General features: G+C 36.0%; 1 protein-coding gene across 4 annotated transcripts in view; it reads left to right on the top strand.

The window, feature by feature from the left end:
- The window catches only part of tp73 (tumor protein p73), a 45,365-nt gene extending 36,145 nt beyond the window's left edge, over positions 1 to 9,220 (top strand). For 2 of the 4 annotated variants that reach the window (XM_079826823.1, XM_079826824.1), the window contains exons 10-11: positions 3,239 to 3,332; positions 6,402 to 9,220. In XM_079826823.1, the coding sequence (XP_079682949.1) occupies positions 3,239 to 3,332; positions 6,402 to 6,728 (421 nt within the window). In that variant the 3' untranslated portion in view covers positions 6,729 to 9,220. Of the gene's footprint in view, positions 1 to 3,192; positions 3,333 to 6,401 lie in introns of all 4 variants that reach the window. The other 2 variants (XM_079826825.1, XM_079826826.1) reach the window with 1 other exon arrangement.
- Positions 9,221 to 13,610: the final 4,390 nt, after the last annotated feature.

The raw sequence follows: 13,610 nt of genomic DNA on the forward strand, positions 1-13,610 counted from the left end.
CTCAAACGTGCTGCCTAACACAAGAACAAACCTCATTGGTTCTTGCAGAAGCTCAAACGTGCTGCCTAACACAAGAACAAACCTCATTGGTTCCTGCAGAAGCTCAAACGTGCTGCGTAACACAAGAACAAACCTCATTGGTTCTTGCAGAAGCTCAAACGTGCTACGTAACACAAGAACAAACCTCATTGGTTCTTGCAGAAGCTCAAACGTGCTGCGTAACACAAGAACAAACCTCATTGGTTCTTGCAGAAGCTCAATCGTGCTGCGTAACACAAGAACAAACCTCATTGGTTCTTGCAGAAGCTCAAACGTGCTGCATAACACGAGAATGAACCTCATTGGTTCCTGCAGAAGCTCAAACGTGCTGCGTAACACAAGAACAAACCTCATTGGTTCTTGAAGAAAGCTCAAACGTGCTACGTAACACGAGAACAAACCTCATTGGTTCTTGCAGAAGCTCAATCGTGCTGCGTAACACAAGAACAAACCTCATTGGTTCTTGCAGAAGCTCAAACGTGCTGCATAACACGAGAATGAACCTCATTGGTTCTTGCAGAAGCTCAAACGTGCTGCGTAACACAAGAACAAACCTCATTGGTTCTTGCAGAAGCTCAAACGTGCTGCGTAACACAAGAACAAACCTCATTGGTTCTTGCAGAAGCTCAATCGTGCTGCGTAACACAAGAACAAACCTCATTGGTTCTTGCAGAAGCTCAAACCTGCTGCGTAACACAAGAACAAACCTCATTGGTTCTTGCAGAAGCTCAAACCTGCTGCGTAACACAAGAATGAACCTCATTGGTTCTTGCTGAAGCTCAAACGTGCTGCGTAACACAAGACTTAAACTCATTGGTTCTTGAGGAATATGAACACACATCAAGCGAACATGCTTGAGCTTCCGTTTACCACTGATGTGTGAGTTGATGAATGTTTATATGTGAATAAAAACCTAAATTCAATCTTTTCATCATATAAAGCGAGTCTCTTCAGAAAATGTGGACTACACCGCTCAATTCATTTGGATGAATTTTACAGTCTCTTTATTAACTTTTTGAAGCCTCAAAGTGGTAGTTGCGTAGCTGTCAATAGAAGGACTGAAATCATTCAGATTTCATTAAAAAAATATACATTTGTGGTTTGAAGATGAACTAAAGTCTTAAGGGTTTAGAACAACATGAGGTTGAATAAATAATGACAGAATTTTCATTTTTGGGTGAACTAACCCTTTAAGCACCTTAAATGGTTTCTGCATTGTGACATTATTTTCATGATAATTAAGCACATTTCCCCATGAATACTAATTTCTGTCACAGATTTTTTATAATTCTCATAAATGTTTCATTAAATTCTCTTTTTTTAAATTAAATAAGCATTCATTAGAGACAGCACAGCAAATACTAACATTTTATTTAAATTATTTACAATTTAAGTAACAGTTATTTTATATTACAGTTGTGAGAAATTAGGAAAATATAATGTAATAATGATTTATTATAAATAATGTTATTAAAAAATGTATATTACAAAATTTAATTATTATAACTAGTGCTGTCACAATTCCTCAATTAAATTCAAGTACTCGATTTTAAAAATGATGCATATGCACTATGTATATTGTATATGTTTATTATATGAAATTATATACAGTATTGTTCTATACAACCATATGATTACTTGCTTTTGATAATTTGAAATAAATATGATTGCCTCATTGTTATTATCTATGTATTTTAAGTCATTTTAAAAGCTATTGTTTGCTTAAGTCTATTTTTATTACCACAAAAAAATCGTCAAAATAATCGGCTGATTACTTGATTACCAAAATAATCATTAGTGACAGCCTTAATTGTAATATAATAAATGTCAAAAATGATGTCACAATCGAAAATAATCTTAATAACAAAAAAAAAACAAAAAAAACATTCCAGCAAAATATAATTATTACTTCTTTTTTATTATTTTGTATTGAAATATGACCATGTATGATATATTCTAGACAGGTTTTTTGAGATTCACTTTCACCCAGTTATGTGTTTTAGTCCATTGCCACCAACAACATCTTCACATTATTTACGAATAATAGCATTTGTCCTTCTTTGCCAACCATAAGTCTTATATATTAGCGCCAAGAGTGATATTTATTTTAAACAAAATGTGTCATTTTCCATGCACATTGCAATGTTTTACCGACTCCATTGACACAAATTTAATTTATTAACATCAATGTTCCATCTCCATTTAATTATCAGTGTATCAGGGTGAAAATTAAGGGCAGCGTCTATAATTATGACAAAGCAACCATGTGTTTGAATCTATGTTTTGTTTAAAATGACTTAAACTGCACAACTGCTAGATTAAATCAGATATTGTGATCATCAAGCCATTTCAAAACCCTTTACAGTCAGATGTTGAATTTACTACACATCCTTTACTCACTTTCTTGTAGTTTTGTTTGTCTTATTTGCTTAAAATAAATGTCGGTTTTATATTTGCTACATTTCCTGTTTTGATTGTATCAAGCAAATCTTTTTTTTGTAAATATTTATAATAAAAAGATCAATACAATTAAAATCTTGTTACGCATCATTAATGTAATTGCATGTTTTGATTGCATTTTTATTTATAACATGAAATCTTATGCAAACATTTGCATGAAGCATTTCATTTAACTACCGTTCAAAAGTTTGGGGTCAGTAAAACTTTTTTTTTTTTCTTAAAGAAATTAATATTTTTATTCAACAAGGATGCATTAAATTGATCAAAAATGGCAGTAAAAACTTTTACATTCTTCAAAAAAACTTTTGTACTTACTTTCTATAGAAAATAGAAAAAGAAATAGAAAACAGTTATTTTAAGTAATTGTAATACTATATCACAATATTACTGTTTTTACTGTATTTATATAATAAATAATGCAGCCTTGGTGAGCACATGAGACTTCTTTCAAAAACATTTAAAAATCTAATTCGTACCAATCTTTTGAATGGTAGCATATATTACATTTCACCATATTTAATTGGTATATGCATCATCAAAAATGTAATCATAATTATGATTATGCAAATGCTTTGTTGCCTAAATAGACTCACATGATTATTCTATCAGTACTTGATAATAATCCCTGTGCAGATGCAAATGCCGTGGTGCTTTGCTTGTTATGTTCTCCATGGGTGAATATGTAATTCACAGGACGCAGCCGCTTGGTCTTAGTGGGATTCCTTTTCTCTCTGAACAGTTTCTTAACCAGCCTGGGCTGCCAAAACTGTATCGACTACTTCACGTCACAGGGACTCCAGAGTGTGTACCACCTTCAGACTCTTTCTATGGAGGTAAACCAACAGTTCAGTCAATGTGGTCTTTTCATTCTTGAATCGTTTGTGTTCTATCCTTATAGAGTGCATTAGTGTCCGTCCCTTTTAGGTCACCTTGATTAAGTAAGACATGTTCCTGGATCAACATATTTGTCTGAAAATGTTGTCCTAATCCCTTATCTCTAAAATGGGAAAAGGGAAATGAGTGAATAACACTGATGTAGAAACACCCAACCCCGATTGTAAGCCTAAACTTGACAAACTGTAAACTTGTCCATAAAAATCTGATTGGTTGATTAGAATTTTGTTCCAGGATCAACAAAGAAACATGTTGCGCTAGATGAAATCACGTTCACATCCATTTTTTTCCCTTGCACTAGATGTGCTGGTTTCAGCCTCATCACCGGCTGCAGTCATGTTCTCATCTCATAAATCAAACACTTGCGATTAATCAACTCCCTGCTAATGCACTCACATTCATGTAAAGTAGCCTTGTTGACATGTTTGGGTGAGTAAAAGCAAAACGCACAAAATATCAGTGTTTGTAGTACTCAGGCTCAGTCTTGAACTCGGTCTCGACTCGAGACCATATTTTAATGGTCTTGGTCTTGTCATGGACTCGTGTGCATTTGGACTCGTTATTGACTTGTACTCGAACATATTAGGAATTGGACTTATTCCCGAGTCCACACGAGTCCCATTCAAAATATTTCATGATTATTACTGTACGTTAATATTTCTTTAAAGGGGTGGTTCTGTGGTTTTTTTTCTAGGCTTGGTTGTGTTTATGGGGTGCGGTATAACATGTCTTAATACTTCTTTTTTTTAAAAACGTCATATTTTTCTTATATTTTACCTTTATTCCACACTGCTGTCTCCACTGTCCTTTGAACGGCTCATTTGCTTCCTGCTTCTGTGAAGCCCATCCCTCCGAAAAACACAATGGTCTTAAGATTGGTTAGATGGCAAAATGTAGTTTGTAGTTCTGCAGCTCTCTCTTTCGTAATGACTGTGACGTGGCCTCGCCCACTTTGTTGCGTGTTGGCAGGGGGAGTGTTTATGTTAATAGCAAGGGTTTATGATGTCACCAACCCGGAAAGAAGCTTGTTGTAGTCCAAACCGGCCGTTTTTGTAGGCAATAAACTGCCATAACTTTAAAAGACAATATCTCTGTTTGCATTGAACTTTCAGCGCTGTAACTTTGCAGATACTGTTTATGCTCAAGCAGCAACATTACACACTGACTAAAGTTAAAAAAGTGAAATCGCATGCAACCACCCCTTTAAATTGATGTTTGATTGACACGTCCAATGATTGGTGATTTTCTTGTGCGCAACTGTGCATGCCTTGAGGCGTTAGTTCAAAGACTCCCGCCAGGTTCTCTCCCACGCCCGTGACTGGCCCGCTCTCGCTTCAATTTTCCACCTGCCATCAACCTGTAGTGATCCCACTTTCCAGAAAGTCACATTGCTACATTATTTCTCTTCTATTGTCTTTTTATTGGTTTTGGTATTTAACATAATATGAAAATAAAATAAATAAAAAATAAAACGACAGCAACAACATTAGATACAATTAGTGGCAGATGATAGAATAATTGAAGTCGTAATAATAAAGATAGGTATATAAATAATAACTGTAGAAATTACATTGGGGAAAAAAAGTACAGTTCCAACTATGGTATGCTACATTATTTCTCAACTGTGTTACTTTAATATTTTCTGTTTACAAAGTAGGACAAAAGTGTCAGAGAAAACCAAATCTCATTTAATGACATAAAATGAATACAGATACGATGACTGCTGACATACGATGACTGCTGACAGTCTCAACACTGAACATCTTCCCCCAAAAATGTCTAACAGAAGGCCGCCCGCCCTCTCTCCCTCAGGCACATTCACTCTTTTGCATTAAAAAGACAGCAATTTTTCTGCAGTCACTCTTGTGCACGCCCTCCGTAACTAAAAAGTTAATTAAATTGAGTTCTAATACTGTTTGTGGATTTTCTCTGGTCTCGGTCTCGACTCGGACTCAACCCTCTCTGAACTCGAATGAGCTGGTCGACTACAACACTGCAAAATATAGTACCTTCAATGGCCTTAGATGGCGATATTGTTTCTTTATAGCAGAAATAAACTGCTGCAGAAAAAGTTAGGTGCCATGAAAATGTATGCTGCGTCCCAATTCGCCTACTTATACTAGGACCTAAAAGTATGTACTCTTTTTGTGAAGAAAAAGTACATACTTTTGAGTGTGTAGCAGAAGAGTATGCAAGCTTTGGGACATACTACTTCGTCATCTATAACGGACTCTGTTGCTTAGTTACGTGCATCCCGTCACCGTTTAAACTGCCCTGTCAATCATCGTCACAGTTAAAATCCTTCACATTACAGAAATCACAGAAATGTAGTAGCACGTTGATCTGCCTTCTGTGGGTCTTTAATGCAGATACTCCTCTCATGTGTTTGCAGTTTAAATATAATGATACATTTAAAAGTTAATGGCCAAACGTATCATTACAAAAGTTCTCAATGAAATATAATGCAGATAATATTGAATAAATATCTTTTTGTCAGGTTAAATACTGATAATTGCTCACTCAAACCCCTTTATCGAACCCTCTCTACTTAACCGTCCGACTCGCATAACCATCATGTTTGTAGTTTTTTAACACTTTTTATCCGCGTTTGTAGTTCTAATCGAATCCTCGTCCATCTAGCAATGGGTTGTGGGCAATATCAGCCGTTAGAGTATGCATCGATCTGCACTTCGAATTCTAACCGGAAATAGTAGACCATCCGGGAATCTTTGGAATACTCTTTTCAACATACTACGATTTGGGACCTACTAATTCTTTTTTCGAATACTATTTAGTACGGATAGTATGCGAATTGCATAATTGCATTACTCAACACAAATGTATGAGTAAAAAGTACATTTACTTCAAAAAAATGTAGTCAAGTAGAGAGTAAAAGTTACTAATATCTTTGATACTCAGTACAACTACAAAGTAGCCAAAAAGATACTTAAGTACTGTAACTAATTACATTTACTCAAATGCTTTACACCACTGTTTGTATCCCTCAGGATCTTGGGGCCCTGAAGATCCCTGAGCAGTTCCGGCTGGCAATCTGGAGGGGCCTGCAGGACATGAAGCAGGGCCACGATTACGGCCAGCAGCTCATTCGCTCCAGCAGTAACATGGCCACGATGGCCATCGGCCCCGGAGGAGAGCTGCAGCGCCAGCGCGTCATGGAGGCCGTGCACTTCCGAGTGCGTCACACCATTACCATCCCGAACCGCGCCGCGTCCACGGGAGGAGAGGAATGGGCTGACTTTGGTTTTGACATGCCCGACTGCAGGATACACAAGCACTCCATTAAGGAGGAGTTCGCGGAAAGCGACGTTCGCTGAGAAGGACCACTTTCCATTTCTATATTGGCCGCATTGGGTTCCTAAAACTGCAATGGACCGTTTATATTTTCCATATAGTAGCACTTCCATATTTGACAACAAACGATTTGAGGAGCAGAAATTCCCTTTTTATGAGCTCTAGGGTTCGAACGAATCATTTTATTTGATTGTCATCTGTGGCCTTATGCTAATATTACATCTCACACAATTTTTTGTCATTAACTAAAATAAACAACATTATTAGGACGTAGTTATGAATGGTTAGAAGCAGTGTATGATTTCAAAACATTGCCTTATTTATTTTTTGGCTTGGTGTAAATATTAATTGTGCAATCGTGTATGATAATGAAAAAAAAAACAGTGTGAAGTAATGCCCGTAGATAAAGTGGACGCTTTAAAATCATACTTATTTTGATAAACGCAGGTTTATCTAATCTATATGTGTACGGCTAGATCAAAAGGCATTCTGTATTTGAATTATTCTCTCATTACAAAAATGTCATACAACACTTTTTATTTGTACGCATGCCATCCACGTTTCACAACGACCATAAAAGTGCAGGTGAATTTATTGGATTTCTTTTTTTGAACAGGATATCTTTTACTGCTTTTGTAGTGCTGTTTAATATTTTTATGCATTTTTTTCAAGTATTATGCAGTTGACAGGGAGACACTGGATCATCATAAGCGTTTTTTTGAATGCCTTTACAATCAGACTTTTAAAGTTCACCTGTTTTGTGGTATTAGCCTTGCAGGACAAGGTTTTATTTATCATGCTGTACTGTTATGATGTCTATTTTTCCTTTAGCAGATGCTCTTATATGTTATTGTTGTAATTGTCTCTAATTATAGGATGTTTTTAATAGTAAAAGTATGGCTCAGCCAAGGTATTAAGGTGAATTTTACAAAAAATTATTCCAGGTCATATTTCATCCCAGAATTAAAAGAAGAAAAAAATATATAATAAATTATAATTTTGCAGGGCCATTATATTATATATTTTTGACATTGTGCCATTATTTTCATGATAAAATTCTCATCATATTATGCATTTTTAAATCAACATGCCATGATGTAAAACTACTGTACACATATACTCCGCCGTTCAAAAGGTTTTAATCATTAAGATTTGTAATGTTTTTAGAAGTAGTCTCCTATGCTCATCAAGGCTGCATTTATTTGATTAAAAATACAAAAAAAACGTAATATTGTGAAACATTATCAACATGTAAAATAACTGTTTTCTATTTTAAAGGTGCACTATGTAACTTTTCCGTCCGCTTGAGGTCGCCTATTCAAAACAAAGGCGTAGCTTGATGACTCCAAGATTGAGAGCAGAATCTTGGGACATGTGGTCTTCACCTCACAGCCGGTGGAAAAGAATCGGGAGAGGACTCGGGCAGAAATCATGTTCATGGATGCGATTATTAATGTTACTGTAATATGCAGCAGAGCAGGACCGAGTGTTGTGGAGCTGAGCAAGGCCTTAATAAGATGAACGCAATACACGCTTTGCGAGCAGCGGGACTTTTATTATGCCTCACCGGTGCCATTTCCGCTTTTCCGGTCATGAGTATGAGGTAACGCAGCTCTGTTTATCATATTAGATACATTTGAGTTTGTTGAAAATTATGTTATGACGTTACTCTGTGCGTTCGCTCGCCAGCTGCTATGACACTTGTTGCACACTGCAGTAAGAGTAAAGCGCTTCTGCAAAATAAAACGGGAAACCGAGGGTAACCCAGATATGACGCATTTGACAGGCAACTCCCTCACACGTCCTGGTTCCTTCGTTAAAATAGCAATTTATCAAGATTTACAAATAGTTGGAAACATTTTGGATATTGTAAGTACTCAACTGAACAAAATACACAACACTGGCCTAGTTGTTTTTGGCTATTTTACTGAGAGAAAAAAAAGTTACATAGTGCACCTTTTAATATGTTTTAAAATGTAATCTATTCCTGTGATCAAAGCTGAATTTTCAGCATCATTACTCCAGTCTTCAGTGTCACATGATCCTTCAGAAATCATTCTAATATGATGATCAAGAAACATTTATGATTATTATCAATGTTGAAAATGTTTTTTTAGGATTCTTAGCATTTATTTAAAATATAATCTTTTGTAACATTATACATACACTCAAAAAAAGAATTTGTTGAGTTTACTTAAAAAAGCTGCGTCAAGTGGTTCCACACAACTATATTGAGTCATTTTTACAAATAACAATTTAGTTATATGAACAAAAGAAAGTCAAGTAAAGCTGACACGATTTCTTTAAGTAAATACAAACCATTTGAATTTGTCACTGTTACATAATATTTATATGTGCAGTTTACCTAATAATGTTATGTTAAATTTATAAAAGTTTATGTTAGGTGAACACATATATTGATTTAATTTACCTTATTAAATTAACTACTTGCTCTACAAGTGTAAGTGTAAAAATATTAAATATAACAAAAAGCATATTTTTAGAAACAAAATTCAAAAATAACTTAATTAAGAACAGAAAGTACATCCAATAAATGAGTGTATGAGTGGCCACAGCCTAAACACAGGCACTACTCTTCTGCATAATGGTAACCAGAAAATTACAGAAACCTCCTCTAAATGTCCAACATAACACTAACATAAACTAACAACATCTTTCCCTTTACCGAAAAAGATAAAATAACACTTTAATCCCTAAATTTACTCTCCTAATGCAGTCACTTGCAAAGCATGCTGGGAACTACAGATCCACTGCCCAGTTTGTTCGTTTCACTCAGCAATGTTAAGTTGACCGAACAAACACTTTTTAAGTAAAGCTGACAATACTAATTTTTAGTAGAAACAACTCAGTAAATCTAAGTAACTTTAGTTACATGAGTTTTTTAAGTAATGTGAACAAGGATGATTTGAGTGCAACTAACAACAGTGAACGTTCATTTTTTTGAGTGTATCAATTTAATGCATCCTTGCTGAGTAAATGTATTCATTTCTTTAAGTTCTTTACCAAAAAACCCCCCCAAAAATCTCAAAACTTTTGAACGGTAGAACAATGTTGCAAAAGCTTTCTATTTTAGATAAATAATGTTCTCTATCTAGAACTTCTTCTAAAAACATTCAAAATGTGCTAAAAATTGCAATGGCCTTAAAATTCTAAAATTGGTCTTTAATCTAAATATATTTTTATTTAGCGGCTGAAATATGACCTGGACCTCATTTTGTGATTCACCTGTCTAAGACTAATCTTGTATGTACTCTTTAAGGCCCAGACTTTAATATCCCTTATACAAGTAGTACTAACAAATCAAAGTTGGAAGTACTTTTATTCAGCTGACCCAATTATTATGATATGATCCCATCAAAACCCACTGCTCCAAGTAAAAAATAATATAGTAAAGTGTTTCACACAGAGCCGTCATCAGAGGAGGACATCCAGCAACATTGTCCTCTGTGGAATATGAGGAATGTATTTATATTTCTTACAGTCTGTGTATAAAACTGAACTAAGAGCCGTCTTGGACATTAATCATTTGGTGGATTATATGTAGTCAAATTTACATCTACCTTTATTCAACAAGCAAACGCATTTGTAAATAACTAGTGTTAACCATATTATTCATGTGATGATAACAGCACATCTTAACTCGGATGCCGCTAAAGGGTTGATGATGTTTTTAAATTGGCCGTGATGGTAAAATGCCATCCATCATATAGATCCAAGCACTTTATGGCTTTAGGATATTGTAAACAATGTTATATTTACAGTAAATATCAGTCAGTATTATGTCATGCTGTGTCATTTTGACAACTACAGATTTTAGAAATGTTTTTAAGAGGTAATATCTTGTGTTTTCATTAAAGAGCTGTAATGCTGTTTCTTTTTTATATCGCCATGTTTGAATTATGTAAAGTGATTTCTTTTTCAAATAAATACTAAAGTGTGCAAAAATGAGGGTGTTTTAATGCAAGGTCATTTCCGTGATTTCTGCTGGACCTCCAGTCATTCCAGACGTGAAATTTCATATTAAAATGTATGATCAAGATTGGCCATCTATGAGATGACAGTGGAGAGCATCTGAAAGAGCACTTGACTTTTGCCAATTATCTGAAGAATTTGCTCGTTTCGGCCTTTGGTCCATTTTTCAGCATGTAAAACTAGTAAAACTGGTTGGTTATGCCCAGTAAACAATCATGGAACGCCTAAAATGTTAGTGGGTTATACTTTTCAGACATCTTTATTCATTAAAACCTATAGGCTAATTGAGTAATATCGTTCAATTTGAATTAACATTGTTGATATTATGACATATCTTTCATTGGAATTCTGTCAACTATAATATATTAATATGCCTGTAGGCTAAACAAGTCATAGAATAATTTACATACCTTTCAGATGAATCTCTTTTACTGCTTGGTCTGTCATCTCTTATTCAATTGTGTAAATAATTTGCATAGATTTAATTGATTTAGTGTTATATTAATGATACTTTAAACACACACATATATATAAATTATAGTGCTGTCAAATCAATTAAGCGTGATTAATCACATCTAACATAAAAGCTTGTAAATTTATAATATGTCTGTATGTATTATATATACAACCCCAAATCAGAAAAAGTTGGGACTGTATGGAAAACGCAAAAAAAAAAGAAAAAAAGAAGTGATTTCTAAATTTACTTTGACTTGTATTCCATTGCAGACAATATGAACAAAAAATATTTCATGTTTTGTCTGGTCAACTTCATGTGATTTGTAAATATACATCATTTCCTATCATTCAGACCTGCAACATTTAAAAAAAAGTTGGGACAGTAAAGCATTTACCACTTTGTAATGTTGCCATTCCTTTTCACAACACTTAAAAGACTCAATGTACTTTTCAGCATTAATGGTGCCTTCACAGAAGTGCAAGTTACCTTTGCCAAGGGCACTGACACAACCCCATACCATGACAGACCCTGGCTTTTGGACTTGTTGCTGGTAACAGTCTGGATGATCCTTTTCTTCTTTGGTCCAGAGCACACGGCGTCCATTCCTCCCAAAAAATACCTCAAATACTGATTCATCTGACCACAGTACAGGTTTCCACTGTGTGATCGTGATGGTCCATCCCAGATGCCTCCGAGCCCAGAGAAGTCGACGGCGCTTCTGGACACTGTTAACATAGGGCTTCCTTTTGGCACAGTACAGTTAACTGGCATTTGTGGATGTAACTACGTATTGTGGTACTTGACAAAGGTTTGCCAAAGTAGTCCTGAGCCCATGTGGTGATATCGCTTATAGATGAATGACGATTATTGATGCAGTGCCGCCTGAGGGATCGGAGATCACGGTTGTTCAGCTTAGGCTTGCGCCCTTGTCCTTTACGCACTGAAATTCCTCCAGATTCCTTGAATCTTTTAATTATGTTATGCACTGTTGAATGTGAAATATCCAAATCTCTTCCCATCTTTCTTTGAGGAACATTGTTTTTAAACATTTCAATAATTTTCTCACGTATTTGTTGGCAAACTGGCGATCCTCTGCCCATCTTTGCTCCTAAAGGATTAGACCTTTCTTGGATGCTGCTTTTGTACCAAATCATAATTACAATCACCTGTTGACATCACCTGTTTCAAATCACATCATTATTTAACCATTTTACCTCATTACTAGCCCTAAATTGCTCTTGTCCCAACTTTTTTTTTAAATGTGTTGCAGGTCTGAATGACAGGAAAGGATGCATATTTACAAATGACATGAAGTTGACCAGACAAAACATGAAATATTTTGTGTTCATACATATTGTCTGCAATGAAATACAAGTCAAAGTAATTTTTTTTTTTTTGCATTTTCCATACTGTCCCAACTTTTTCTGATTTGGGGTTGTATATATATACACTCCGATCAGGCATAACATTATGACCAGGTAAAGTGAATAACTGATTATCTCTTCATCACGGCACCTGTTAGTGGGTGGGATATTTTAGGCAGCAAGTAAACATTTTTGTCCTCAAAGTTGATGTGTTAGAAGCAGGAAAAATGGGCAAGTGTAAGGATTTGAGCAAGTTTGACAAGGGCCAAATTGTGATGGTTAGACGACGGGGTCAGAGCATAGCCTAAAGGCCTGTACACACCGGGACGAATATCGCACGCACTTATTGCCAGCGTTTTTCGTGACGTTTTTCGGCGCGTCTTGAGTGTTCACACCCAAGCGATTTCCACTGGCGATGCGCCGAGTGAACGTGCACATTCAGTAGATGCGCTCCCGGTACACAAGGTGGTGCTGCGGCACTTTACGCTTCTGACACTCGCTTGTCACACCGAAGAAGAAGAGAGACAGTATTTACGTGCTTGCCAAAACCACAGATATATTATGTCTATGGCAAAACCATTCACACAATTTTTGCTAACTAGCAAGCAGCATTAGCAGCCCATCTTCTTCTTTGTCTACTTACTACTTCTTCTTCGTATCAATGTGTGCTCGGCAAGACCGATTTTGTGCTTGAGCGCCACCAAGTTGTGTTTTACTGTCACTTCAGCAGCTCCAGGCACGTGAACAAAAGCGCTGATCTCATTGGACGGCCAGTTTTTAACGCGCCGCGTCAAAATAAAAAAACGAACCCGAGGCGTTTTTTTTTAAATGACGCTTTTACGCCTGCCGTTTTACGCGTCGGTGTGAACACTCACATTGGCGCCCATTGTTTAGTCACGAGGCGTTAAACATCTGCGATTAACACGCGCGAAAATCGTCCCGGTGTGAACAGGCCTTAAGGCCTGGCACACTTGTGCAATAATCATGCTGTCTAATAAGCATCTTGATGTGCCACACCTGTGAGGTGGATGGATTATCTCGGTAAAGGAGAAGTGCTCACTAACACAGATTTAGGCCCCATCCACATGGAG

Source organism: Gobio gobio (assembly GCF_949357685.1).
Source record: "Gobio gobio genome assembly, chromosome: 10".
In the NCBI taxonomy this organism is placed as follows: domain Eukaryota; kingdom Metazoa; phylum Chordata; class Actinopteri; order Cypriniformes; family Gobionidae; genus Gobio; species Gobio gobio.